Source organism: Oenanthe melanoleuca, chromosome 2, assembly GCF_029582105.1.
Source record: "Oenanthe melanoleuca isolate GR-GAL-2019-014 chromosome 2, OMel1.0, whole genome shotgun sequence".
NCBI classification, from domain to species: Eukaryota; Metazoa; Chordata; class Aves; order Passeriformes; family Muscicapidae; genus Oenanthe; species Oenanthe melanoleuca.
In genome coordinates this window covers 125,825,854-125,837,807 of record NC_079335.1, presented here as the reverse complement: position 1 = coordinate 125,837,807, position 11,954 = coordinate 125,825,854, and the positions used below count along the sequence as shown (strand labels likewise).

General features: G+C 37.3%; 1 protein-coding gene across 2 annotated transcripts in view; it reads right to left on the bottom strand.

Moving 5' to 3' along the window:
• CDK6 (cyclin dependent kinase 6) overlaps window positions 1-11,954 on the bottom strand; it is a 134,100-nt gene that overhangs the window by 13,360 nt on the left and 108,786 nt on the right. For both annotated transcript variants that reach the window (XM_056483231.1, XM_056483232.1), the window contains exons 6-7: window positions 4,314-4,364; window positions 329-464 (exon numbers count right to left, since the gene is read on the bottom strand). In XM_056483231.1, coding sequence (XP_056339206.1) covers window positions 329-464; window positions 4,314-4,364 — 187 coding nt within the window. The remainder of the gene's footprint in view (window positions 1-328; window positions 465-4,313; window positions 4,365-11,954) is intronic.

Below are 11,954 nucleotides of genomic sequence, written 5' to 3'. Positions count from 1 at the left end.
TCTCACATCAGGCCCAAACTGTAAGAATGGCACTACATCAGTGGCACTACAGTGCTGAGGATCTAATCATAAGGTCTAACAATAGGTCAAACAGATACATCCTTGACCCAGTTTCCTAATCTTGAGCTATTTTCATCTCTGACACCTCCTGAGCCAAAGGCATTGTCTTGGTGCTGTTGTTTCACAGGTTAACATGAATTGTCTTATCTATTTCTGACATTTTTCTTACTAACTCCATTAAATGGAAACTTCATTTTTTCTTGGCAAGTTGCAGGCACAGTGGGAGCTATCAGTCACGTGAGGTAGGAAACAACAAACAGAAACTCACAAGAAGCAAGTCTTTGCCTAATTCATCGATATCTGGTACAAATTTTTCAATAGGTTGTGCGGGTCTGGAAGTAAAAGCATTTCTTGGAAGGGCAACGTCATTAGGCCAGTCCTCTTCTTCTGGGAGCCCAATTACACTGTGAAATGAAAAACATAATGTTAGGCCTGAAAACTTATGCAGTTTTCCCTTCATATTGATTACATTCAGTGGCATTTTTAAAGTCTTTTTGTTTAAGTGAGCTTAAATGTTTCATTGTACAGTAGTGCAATAATCTCTGTGAATAGAAGCTGATAAACACAGGCTCTCAATGTGCTTGGTAGAAATCATTTGTGGGTAGCACAATTTTCTGGTCTAAGTCTCAATTTTCTGAGTCTTTTTACTGAAAAAAGGCTGAATGCTTTAGAAAAAGTTGCTTAGCTCATGACTGGATGGTGCAACATATGTCACTCCAGGATGATTAAAAGCAGTAAGTTTCAAAGGGGAATTGCGTGCAAGGATCTTTTTTCACAAGAATAGGGACTGAGAGAAGAGTGTGGGTCAAGATGAGGGTAAGGCAATAAAAGGGATGTTTCATAATGCTTCAAAGCTACGTGCAGTAATTGTTGCCCAAATTTAAACAATTTATTTGCTTCACAATACAGGTTTTAAAGTCTCAGTTTGGAAGTGGAAAGGCACTTGATTATCTTTGTGGTTTTGCTTTCAATTGTATTTTAGTTTTTATTCACTCTTTAAAAAAATATTTTAATTTCTTTAAATATTTATTTCTTTATTTTTTAAATTATAAAAGACATCTTTACTTATTAAATAATTATGCTGAGTTCTAGAACTAAAATAAATTAAATGGTAGGTAAACCACAACGATGAATTATGTCTCATACATTTCACATTTTAGTCTGTTAATATTTTTGGGGTTGAAAACCACTTTCTGATGGAAATTCTGGAAAAAAAATACATTATTTGGTTTCAGGGAAAATAAATTTTTTATAATCTGTAAACTGAGAATTTCAATGGAAAGGCTGACAGGGTTGGACAAGAAAGGACCCAAAAAAAAATAGTGTCACTGAATACTTGGGCCTGCACAAAGGCCAGTGCCACTAGGGAGCAGCATTGACCTTTTTTCTCACTGAGTTTGTTGCAAGGCTGGGTGAGGCTGTGGGCCAACCACACAGAGGTAAATCAGGTTACCTCAGCCAACCTAATGGCATTACCCCACCTCTACCTATTAGATTGTAATTTGGCTCACCTAAAATACCTCTCAATATTAATATGTCCTCAAAATAACAGCATGGCCAGAAAGGCAAAGCAATTACAATCTCAAGACAATTAAAACCTACATCTGGTCGTATCACAGCTCTTGGAAAACACTAAGACACTAAGCTGAATCTGTATGAAGAATCACACCTGCCATTCATCAGAAGCAGTGTGGCTACAGGGCAGCCCCTTGGCCATGGCAGTCAAAGCCTTTTGATTAGATATTTCAGGATCTGGCCCCATATTAAATACAATACAAATAGCATCAAAGATGGGAGAGTTCAGTGTTTTAAATAACAGTGACATTTAACCTGTCATTCAAACGTGTTTGGTTAGTCCTACTGTTTTTAACACTGCATCTCACAGCATGTACAGGGCAGAGCAAGCACAGGCACAGGCAAAGATAATGACAAGAAACCAGGAGGCACAGCCTGTCAGAAAGGGGTGGGCTGGACAAGACAGAGTGGAAAGGAGAGACATTTTTAGTTACACACACATAGTACTCAAAACCCTGTAACACTGAATGTCTGAGTAGCTGCTCCCACTCTAATGGTCTGGTAGCATCACCATGTCAGTGACTAAGTTTGGGAGTAGCTTGGATAAGTTTCACCTCCTGCCAAAGGTTCAGGCCTGATCTTGAGAAATGCTCAGTACTTTCCACTCCCATTGATCACAATGGGAGACAAGTCTGTTCAAACCATTGCAGTTTAGCCTGAAATACATGAGGATTTGCCACATGCTGGCAGTGTCCTGGGAAAGCAGGAAAATGTTTCGAGCCATGTATGAGGGATTTACCCTCATATACAGTGGAATTTTACTGACATAAATCACAATGCACATGCCAAGCAAAGGCAGACCACAGCCCCATAATCTGAAAGAATGCATCAATCCAAAGTGCATGAAAATCCTGAAAGTTCCTTCTGCCCAAAGTGATCTCCAGAATGAGTCACTACTGTAGAAAGAAACAACCCTCCTACAAGAAGAGCTAGGCCTAATTGTAGGGGGTTCTCCAGCTGTGAAAACACAAAATAAACACTACTTGGCATAAACCCTCAGAACCCAAGACAGAAACTTCTCAACTATTTAGGAAGAACCGTACAAAAAAAGCAAACCCAAACTTTCTCTTTAAGTCGATGTGCAATAAGGAATTTCTTCTAAATTTAGCATGGCATTTTCTTTTCTTAGTGAATTCTTTTCTGCACAGGTAATCTCAGCCCCTAGGGATGGAAAAGATCCCTGCTGGAGGCTACCACTAGCAGCTATGCAATTTAATCCTAGCCCAGTTCATTTTCATTTTCCCCTCAAATGTCATAAATGAAAGAAAACACAGCTATGACTTTTTAAATCGTAAAATATGTTATATGTATCAAAGCTGTCTTCATTTAATAAAGCAGAATATTGTAGGACTAAAGTACTAGTTTTGGCAGAAGAAGAAAAAGTAAACTTTAAGGACTGATTTTTCTGGATTGGGCAGGAAGAGCTATTTAGCGCATGACAAATTAACCACACAAATGAGTCACATACTCATGGTATGGTATGCAGGAAAGGGAAGTCAACTGTGTGAAATCAAGACCTGCAATTTAGGAACCCCACATTAAATAATAAAAATGTTTAGAAACAGATCCGTTATGATTTGAGAACTGGATAAATGGTCAAACAGAGAAATTCATTATTTGTTCAGTTTAAGCTTTTGTTAGAAATTTTACTATATTTTCTTTGGAGTATCTTCAAGAAAATAATGTTTTGGAATAATACTTCTCTCTCTCTGTGCTATCTACTTTTTATTTTGTCCAGATCCCTGAATCCTTGCAGCCCATCCATACGGAAAGTGCAGAGGCAAACTGGCATTCGTTCTCTGGATTGGTAACATCTCTGTGTGGCTTTGATTTCCTAACTACATTAGATGCACACCAGAACATAAATTTACAAGCCTCTTAAAAAGACAAAAATGTTCCTTACTCTGAAGAGCTTTTACAAGAAAAAGTAATATAATCCTACTTAATTATCATATTGGTAGTAGCAGTAATTTGATTTTGGATGAGAAATACTCTGCCTCAGAGAGTTCAGAGTCTACCTGCCTCCTTAATGTATTTGACATATCTGAAAAACACAAACTCCTAGAACTGTAAACTGATTTTAAAATAAAGTCAATTAATCTCTGAGAGAGCACATGTTAAAATGCTGATATTCCCTCAGTTCTCACAGTTACCTTCCAGACCAAAAAATGGACTGTTAACAGGCTAGACAACATATTTTAAAAGCTAATATATTTTTGTATGCTTGGAAGTCTTTTCTGCAAAGACGCTGTCAGTAATAATTTTAGAGATTTCACCTTTTAATGTATTCTAATGCTGTTTTCTGCAATGCAGAAAGAAATAAAGCAAAAAAACATAAAACCTCCATGTTTGTTTACATAAAGAGAATCTCTTGGATGTAACTGTTTAAGAATATGTAAGAATGGTACATGCACAGTATGTTTAAGAGCCCAAACCCAGAAGTCTCATAACTTCCTGATGATGGCTATCAGTTTTGTAGAACTATATTCCATGTTGCTTCCTCCTCCCACTCTGACACAGAATACACGGAAATATCATGTTGCATATGGTAGCAATAGGAAATATGTTCTAGGAATATTTTGTTCTAGTCACATTATTGCATAAAAACATGGCAAAGAAATCTCATAGGGTTTCAATGTTAAACAGATACTGACATAAGGCAACTAGTTATTACTTACTCAAAGATTTTTCCTAGTTGATCAACATCTGAATTTCCACGGAAGAGTGGTCTGAAAAAATAAAAAAAATGTTTTTAGGATGTGACTCACTTTAATTAATATAAATTTATATATGTCATTGACAGTTGCCAATGTAGGGTGAAAACATGGGTTTTTTTTGAGACTTCGTATCTTCTGCTTCCATGCTTTATCCAGTCTGTGAGTAAACCTTTCAAGTTTCTACTAAAACTGGTAACAAAAGGGGACAGATGATACATATTTTGAATACACTACTTTTGAAAATTTAATCATGCCCTTCTGCATGAATGAAATAATTTTCCCTCAACTAATACTGTCCTATGAATTATATCATTAACAAAATAGTTTTCAGTACAAAGAACAATAAAATAGCTGCTAAGAGAGATAAAAACAGAGTGAATGCCATGCAACTCATTAAAACATAATAAAATTAGATTAATTATTATGAATATAAATTGAAAATTAAATTTCTTGCACACTGTATATTGGAAATGTGCTCCTAGGTTTAAGGGGTCAAATAAATGACAATGGATTCATGAAGGTCTGTAAACAATGGGGTGTGAAACGGTACAGAATTTACCTTGAAGTAGAGGAATACTTCTGCTGCATAAATAAAGATACATTCAGGAAAGAAACAAATTGTTAGGCTGAATGTCCAAAAGCTTTAAAAAAAACAACAGTAACTAAAAATACTTTCAGACACACTCTCTCTTTTCAAAGTGCAATTAAAATATTTTTACTAGTCACGTATAAGATGCTATCACCCCACAGTGCCAATTGTATGGCAGTTGAACCCAGTAAGGTGTGAACAACAGTGCAATTCTATGTTGAAACTCCCAAGATACTCTAACACTTTACTGACAGATGAGTAAGGATCCAGCCAAGAATGAGGGATCTGTGAAGATCAGGCCACAGATGTCATGTACCATTTTGGTTCAACAAATGGGAGATTACTCCAAGAAACACGACACACACGCTGCAAACTGAGATAGTAACTTGGGTTGACTGATAGCCAGGCTGCCCTTTCTTCTAGATCTCAGCTCTCTAAGTACAGAGTATGTTGTAAACTCATCGTTACAGTTTCTACAAGTGTTCAGCAGAGACACAGTGACTTTACAAACAATGCATAATCCCACGCTTTCACCGGCAGCCTTTGGTTATGGAGAAATACCCATCCTCCTGCTTCTCTCCACATACTCCTCTTCTGTCTGACACAAGTTCTAGACACCAGTGACAGCCAAAGGCATCCTTTCACTGTGCTCTTCATAGGAGAAGATCTCTCCCATCTGGACTGGAGAACAAGGAATAGTCAGCTATGGTCCTTCCCCTCTCACTGACCATATGAAATTTAATCAAATCTGATTTGAAACCATCTGACATGAGATTTGATCTGATAGGGTAAAATGTGCTAGCCTGTTACTTGTCCAGCCTGTTACTTCATTTATTTTGATTGTGAATAAACTCATTGCAACTCATACTTTGGGATTTCTGCATTTTTTTAAGCTTTAAGGTATATAGCAATACTGCCTTCTACAAAAACCCAAAGCTTAACCCACTCAGACAGGAGCATCTCTCCTAAGTTTGGGGCCTGATTTTCAGAATATTCAATAGTTACAATCCTAGCACTGCTTGTGGCACCAGACACACTCTGTATCTTCCAAAGTGGAGCAATATTACAACCTAAGACATTTTTTTTAACTACGGCTTGAAATTATTAAGATACAGTTACTTTGAATTTTTAATTTCGGCTCCAGCATTAGATTATTGGGGCCCTTTAAACTAACAAAATCTACACATTCAAATAATCCTATCTATGCAAATGGAAAGCTGATTTAATGTTTTTAAATGTATGCTGAACCTTGCATTAATGTGAAAGCCTGGCAAAGGCAGCCTTGTTTGCAAATCACCTTAGGCAGTGTCATGCCAAAACAAGTACAATTCTTGGGATTTTTAAGGAAGGTTTTTCCCATCATTGCTGCTGTCTCAAATTCACTAAGGGCTGAAGCAAGAATTTAAATTCTTTTGAAAGTATAATTATACAACACAAGGTGACCTTCCAACATACTTTGATATTTCATCATAATGAAGTGTTATTAGTTCATCTTTCAGCCTCCTATCCACCCCACCATCATGACTACAACAGGATGCCAACTCCAGGTTAGGCATCACTAATATAATGAAATTTGCCTCACGAATTTTGGCTCGAGGCTCAATTGGAATATCAGACAGATGATTGGGGAAATAAATTTACCTAATCAGCAGCTGTATGAAGTTCTTATTTCACATTTTGGCACTACCTACTCTTTTGCAATGACTTGACAGCTCTGCGAGTCCAGTACACATAAAAACTTCCATTGTCAAGACAATTTTTAAAACATTCTCAAAGGTGGACACCAGCTCTCCCACCACCTTTGAATTGAGAACACTCAGCAGCCACAGCAAAGTAAAATTTCACCTTTGTTCTTGATATCTTTCACTTGACTCATACACCCACTCACTCCCTGAGGTTTATTTATGCAAGCTTGATCCAGAAGTCCTTTCTTCAGCATATATTCTCCTCTCTGTGATCATAATCTGTGTAAATTCTAGAGCCTGATTTTGTGGCATTCCTCCTTTTTTTCTTCAGGAAAGGCATGAAGCTGGGTTTGTGTCCATGGCAAGGGATGTGAATCTGTCCTCTGGCTTCAAAAAACACCTAAAATATCTGTGAGTACATGTATCTCAGGAAAGAGTGACATTCCCATGGATGAAAGAACTATCTATGGGGATGTACTTGTCTTTTGTGTGGTTCCTCAATCCTCTCAAACATCCTTGACTTTGCCTGCTACAAAATGCTCCAACACCATTGTTGTTACTGAACACACACCAAGTAGGGAAGAAGATGGGAAAAATACTTGGACTGCACCTATGACATTTAATTTCTCTGTTTGCTCAAGAAGTCTTAGATGGTTCCCATGTTCTTGGTTGTTGCTTCTTTGATTTTTCAGGGCAAGAAAATGATGAAAACATTACAGGGAAAACGCAAGTGTCCATCTTGTTTGGCTACTCCTTCTCCTGGCCTTGGAGCTAGGCCATTTTCCACTGCCTCTGGAATGATGATCACTGTATGAAGGAAAAGCCTTTTTGTGTCTACTCTAGGACCAGAATTCCCTTAGCCTCCAGATATGATGGAGACATTTGTATTACTTACCCTGTCCTGCTAAAATAAACCCCTCCTGAGCCAATAAGCAAGTACCTCAGTTCCTGAGGTACAAAATGTGCAGCTGAACAATTAAATGGGTATTAGCTATGAGTCTGCACTGTGAAAGCACAAGCACAAGAACACCCTCTGAACATAAAGAAACAATTTTTTACTGTGAGGGTGACCGAGCACTGGCTCGAAGAGGTTGTGGAGCCTCCCACCTTGGAGTTATTCAAAAGCCATCTGAAGATGGTCCTGGGCAACCAGTTCTAGGTGATCCTGCTGGGCTTGGACCAGATGATACCCAGAGGCCCTTCCAATCTCAACAATTCTGTGATTTTGTGATACTACAAAAATAAAAATACAGACCACAACATAAGGTTGCAATGGAAAACCTCACAAATCCCAAAATGTTACCATCTGCTTATAGTTTAAAAGGGCTTGCACCACTAGTTTTCTGGCCAAAAGGCTCTCATGCTTATATATAGTTGAACAAACTAGATTTAACCATTTACCAACTTCAGGCTCTTTTTCACTTGTCCATGCCTTAGCTCATGCTTTTGCTCACGCTCATGCCGAGTTTCACTTTCACTGAACTCACCTTCTATCTGAACTGGATATTAGTGTCTGAAAAGTTGAGAACTTTATTTTATAGACACTGTGTTTCATGTCTGTACTACTCAGTAAAACCTGAGATATAAACATTTCCTAAGCAAGTCTCCATGAAAGAATTTTCCCTGGTGCAACTCTACAGACATGCCAAAGCAATTTTTAAAGTATTGTATACAATGACAATGCAATGACAGGCAAAAGATAAATGAGTTTTAACTGTAAACTGGCCACATTACTTCTAGATTTTATCTTCCATCTTTAGTCTACAAAGCAAAGAGAATCTAAAGCTGTTCATAAAGAAAGAATTTTCATAAAGATTGGAATTAAAGACATTGATAAGCACTGTTCTAGTCAAACTATAATGCAGACACAAGGAAAAAACCTAATAAAACCACATGCATTGTAGCATGTGAACAGGCAAAGATTTCTGCAGGTTTCTTTACAGTGACTGACATTTTTAACTGATTAGTGACATTCTGATTTGAAACTATCTTTCCATTTTTGACATTGGTAAAATGGACACATGGAAGAAAGGTCACATGAAGAAAGACTGTATTGAAGAGTGAAAAAAAGGTAATAAATTCCTTTTCTAACCAAAACACGTTACTGAGCTCTCATGACAGTCCTGGAATTGCCAACACAAGTGCTTCCAAAGTTAGACAAGCCTAGTCTCTTTCCAGATATGTAAGAAATAGCAAACAAAGTAACTACCTAGATTTTTTCTGCTAGTCCATTTGCTCATTGTGGTGACAACAGTAGTTAGGAATTCCATCCTATTCCTTGTTATCACAGAAAAATGGTAAGGATAATCTCTTAATTACTATCTTGAATATATACAATATTCTTAGTGAAAAGCCTGTATTTTGGTGATCCATGTGTACTCAGGGAAATCCTACAAGAACTCCCTAAAATGAGAAGAACTTTAAGAGTAGGAAGGGTAAAATCAAACTTGATTTTTGGGTAAATTGAGTGAGGCTTAGACACTCTGGCTGAGAAGATGCCAAGAAGTTGTTTTGGGAAGAAGACCAGTGAATTCAGAATAGGTAGTAGCAGCTTCGAAGGCATTTTACAAAATGAGGGAGGTGTTCCAAGTCCATGATTATTTGACATAGTGAAGAAAAAAATGTAAAGAGAAATGGTATAACAAGGGTACCTGGAAGCTGTATATGAAATTTTAGAATCAGATAGTGCTGCAGCAGTTAAGTCTAGGAGTTTTTATGTCTGTATGTATAAGAGCAATGAAGTGATGGTGAAGAAATTAAGAAAGCTAAAGCCAAGTAACATTTGCCAAGGAATCCTGCATCATACCATGGGAAACCTGCCAAATTATATAGTCAGAGATATATTAAAAGGATGGGCTAGGTTTTTTCTTTTCATATTACAAAATGTGAATAGCTGGTAAATAATTTTGTCAGATTCTTAGTTACTTGTTATGAAGAAAATATTTTTATTTTAAGAATTAAAACCATACATGACCTAAAACTGAAATTATGAGATGACTAGAAATAATATGATCTGGACTGTCCTGTGGAAACCTTTATTCAGAGGGATTATTTCTGAGCTGATTCCTAGCCACTCTTGTTGCTACCACTGTTTCTCTTTGACAAATTGCCTGCACAAGTCTGCACTACAGGTATGGAAAGAGAAAGTAAAGCAAGAAAAAAAGGTATCACCTTTTAAACATGAAGATCATTGGCGTTTCTGGTATGGAAGATGAAAAAGGTGAAATATGAAACTTTAATGTGAAAACAGGCCATGCTGACAAGATTTCACACTCTGGACAGTTACCCACTTCCAGTCACAAGTGACTTGCCTCAGCTGTTGTGTAATTCAGAGTTCTCATTTTAAACCTAACATTTTCTTGTACTTCTCCCTCTCCTTTTCCTTTAATAATATCTCTGTGTGGGTGGGTGCCAGACACTACTTAGGAAGAAGTTACTTCATGTAGAGGTTATTATACTCGATCATAAATTGCTCAAAACTTTTATGACACTTATCTTCTCTCCTCCAATATGTAAGAAAAAAGATGACATAGATAAACATCATGACTGAGGAAATACTCTTCAGCTAAAATCTGACAGAAACCAGATCAGCCATCTTGCGTTTCTCATTTTAGTTTTTAAAAGCCCAATTTCTTTCATTCAAAAATCTATCAAGTATGATAGAATCACAATCATGAATAAGAGCTCTAAGATGGGGCTATGTCAATATTGAACTATTATTAGAAACAGATCTAATGCATCAAAACCTACAACAATTATTACTTTCCCTGGAGTTTCTCATGTCACCCAGCAGACAGAAGCAGATTAAAAACAAAGAGGTAGCTTTGCAAACTTCCAGTTCTGTTGTGTGTTGAATTTGGTCTCCATTGCTATTCAAAATGAAGCAAATTAATTCTAGAAATAAAGATAATATTTTGACCCCAAAAAGCACATATGGCCTAGTTCATAATAAACATATGGGATCTCTTGAATAAGAAAAAAAAAGAGCTTTCAGAGCTGGGTGCAGATACAAGCCAGCAAGAAAGGACTCAAATTCACATGTTCCCTTCGCATGCATAACTGAAAGGGAAATGTTAGTAAAAGTGAAACCAAACAGAGGCATCGTGTAGCTTTATAACCAAAGCAGGGCCAGCCTACTGTGTAGAGTGAAGCTTATGCAACATGCACAATGATCTGTGTAAATAAGAGAAAATATAACCATCTTCAAAGCTTCCTTAAGAACTGGCAAACTAGATCTTTACTGGGTGTTAAAATTTGCTTGATATCTTTCAGGTAAGCATAATTCCAAGTGGCCTTGGAAGAGAATGATGAGCCTAGTCCCCCACCACTGACATTAAAGGAAGCCTTACCACAGACATTAATGACCCCAGATTCAAATCAATTGAGATCTGGTTTCAAATCTTTTTGAAGAAAAAAAATCATGTTTCAAGAGAAGGATACATACATTACATATATGTTTGCACATACATATAAAGTTCCCAAAAGTAAGATAAGTGCAGATATAATCTTTGACCAGAATATGCTGCAACATAGGCAGATCTCATCTGTTCCTGGGCAGAACTGCTTCAGAATTCATCACTGAACATTATTTTCTGAAATAGAAGAGCCTTGATAGGTTGAGCGTCCTTCACTTACTCTCTCATCACGCACGTCACAGTTCTCTTATCTCAGGACATTTGTTTCCCCACAAGATTTGTAGGTTTATTTCACTAGGGCTTTAAGGGTTATTATCTCAGCTCAGGAAGCATGATATAATAGTGGCACCTTGAAAACCGTGGTAATGTTTGAAGCAAATTCTGTAAATAGATACACAACTGACCTTGGAAAAAGGGAAGGGGAAAAAAAAGTGTTGTCTCTGCTCAGTATGGAAAAAGAAGCACTCCTTTTGTTTGTACTGACAGTTCTACCAGTTCTGTCTGTGTATTAAACACTCACCTCGTCACTGTGCACAGTTAAATTACATCTACTTCTCCACCAGCAGTTTGAAATTTAATGACATAACTAAACTGCAGGCTTCTGCTTTTGAAAGCAGCCTGAAAGAAACACTGATATAACATATACAATACGGTCATGGTCTTCCCACACTCACCTACCTGTTTTGATGAATTCTCTTCTCTCCCATGAACTTATTTCACAGCCCCATTTTAAATGTGTACTCTTTAAAACTGTCACACGGCTTTGCCCTTCTTCTGCAACTCACTTGTGGGGTTTGAAGGCAGTAATTGAGGTATGGATTAGATAAAGGCTGTCTCATGTGGAAGGGTAGGAGCCAAGAGGGCTCCTCACTCTCCTGGTCATTCAAACAATCAATAGTGCAAATCAGTGTGC